Raw genomic sequence first — 1,799 nt, 5'->3', positions numbered from 1 at the left:
GAAAGGGAGAGCAAGAACAGTGAGCAAACATTACTGGTTTGGGATGCAGGAAATACTGGGGCGCGCAATTATGTTTGCTAACTTTGTCATATCTGCCTATTTCATGTATATTGAAATCTCATGGTAACTTTGTCATATCTGCCTATTTCATGTATATTGAAATCTCATGGTAACTTTGTCATATCTGCCTATTTCATGTATATTGAAATCTCATGGTAACTTTGTCATATCTGCCTATTTCATGTATATTGAAATATCATGGTAACTTTGTCATATCTGCCTATTTCATGTATATTGAAATCTCATGGTAACTTTGTCATATCTGCCGATTTCATGTATATTGAAATCTCATGGTAACTTTGTCATATCTGCCTATTTCATGTATATTGAAATCTCATGGTAATTTTGTCATATCCGCCTATTTCATGTATATTGAAATCTCATGGTAATTTTGTCATATCCGCCTATTTCATGTATATTGAAATCTCATTTTCTGAAGTAAATATTTCAATATTCTTCTCTTTTAAACATAATCACCAAATATTTTTTTTAATTTTTATACCAAATTTGCACTAGCTCGAAATAAAAATAAAAGTTATGTAAATATTCATTCAGATAAATTTATTTGTTGTTGCGCACAAAACGGCGCAATGGGCTTATTGTGACGTGTCAACCGTAGGTATGAAGCCCCAGATTTTAGCATTGTAGTTACTCGAGCTGTGTTGTTTCAAATTTATTAAAACATTTTACAGGCGATGTTTAAAAAAAAATATTTCCTCACAACTGCTGCTGCTAAAGAAAACATTCGTTTTTATATAGAGGTCGTTTTTTTGTTTTTGTTTTTTGACAAAACACAAATTAAAATTACAAACGTTTATATTAACCACTGATAACCATCACATTTCTGTATCGGAGATAAACGTGCTGACTGACTAGTATATTATTAGTGTGTAATAACATTAATAACAACAATCACGGGATATAAACAGGACCTGTTAACTTGTTTAAGGCTTACCATCAAGGCATATAGCAAGATCGTGCCTAGGTTGCTGAAGAAGGCTCTATCGTGGAGGGAGTAAGCTGATTCTAGAATAATCCTCAGAGACAAAAAGAAAAAAAAACAACATAAATATTGAACGGAAGCTGAAAGATGAAAATATAAACTGAAATTTAACAGTTTAAACATAATATTTGTTTTTAGCTGAAGCTGTGAAAATACAGTCTTCAGAAGTGAATGACCGTACTTGGTCTTTTGTCTAATATAAAATGGTAAAGTTTTTAGGATAGTTTCAACATCACAATGTCGAGATATGGTCATGTGGTTTACTTGGTATTTTTAGCTTTGACTAAAAGAGGCAGAGTTATATGTTTTCATAGAGGGTAATGAGGGGGGGGGGGAGGAGAAAGAGGCAGGTTCTTATGGAGGTCCAGCAAACATAATAAAATTCTGAAGAGAACCACCGCCCCTCCTGACCCCCCCCATAACATACAGCTTACTACTTTATTGATAAAAAAGTAAAACTTAAACTACATTGCACTCTTTCCATAGTCTGTGAATGATGTCATTACGTCAGTCACCTAAGGTGGACGGAGGTTATATTTTCACCCCTGCGTGGTGTGTGTGTTTGTCAGCAAGATTTGTCGAAACCGGACATTTGGACTATAACCCAACTTAGAAGTGATCAGTTTCTGGAGGGTAAAGGTCACTACCCCCCCATCCCCACTCTATCTACGTAACCGTATTCTGTCGTTAGTACGTCCGCAGGCACTACCGCTATGCCACGGGGGTGGGGGGGGGG

General features: G+C 35.6%; 1 protein-coding gene across 1 annotated transcript in view; it reads right to left on the bottom strand.

Annotated features, from left to right (window-relative positions):
* The window catches only part of LOC106463060 (sodium/hydrogen exchanger 2-like), a 44,743-nt gene extending 43,177 nt beyond the window's left edge, over positions 1–1,566 (bottom strand). Inside the window, exons 1-2 of the mRNA XM_022390469.1 lie at positions 1,532–1,566; positions 1,016–1,097 (exon numbers count right to left, since the gene is read on the bottom strand). Coding sequence (XP_022246177.1) covers positions 1,016–1,097; positions 1,532–1,566 — 117 coding nt within the window. The remainder of the gene's footprint in view (positions 1–1,015; positions 1,098–1,531) is intronic.
* Positions 1,567–1,799: the final 233 nt, after the last annotated feature.

This window comes from Limulus polyphemus, unplaced genomic scaffold (assembly GCF_000517525.1).
Source record: "Limulus polyphemus unplaced genomic scaffold, Limulus_polyphemus-2.1.2 Scaffold1315, whole genome shotgun sequence".
Lineage (NCBI taxonomy): Eukaryota > Metazoa > Arthropoda > Merostomata > Xiphosura > Limulidae > Limulus > Limulus polyphemus.
This window is presented reverse-complemented; position numbering and strand designations above follow the sequence as displayed.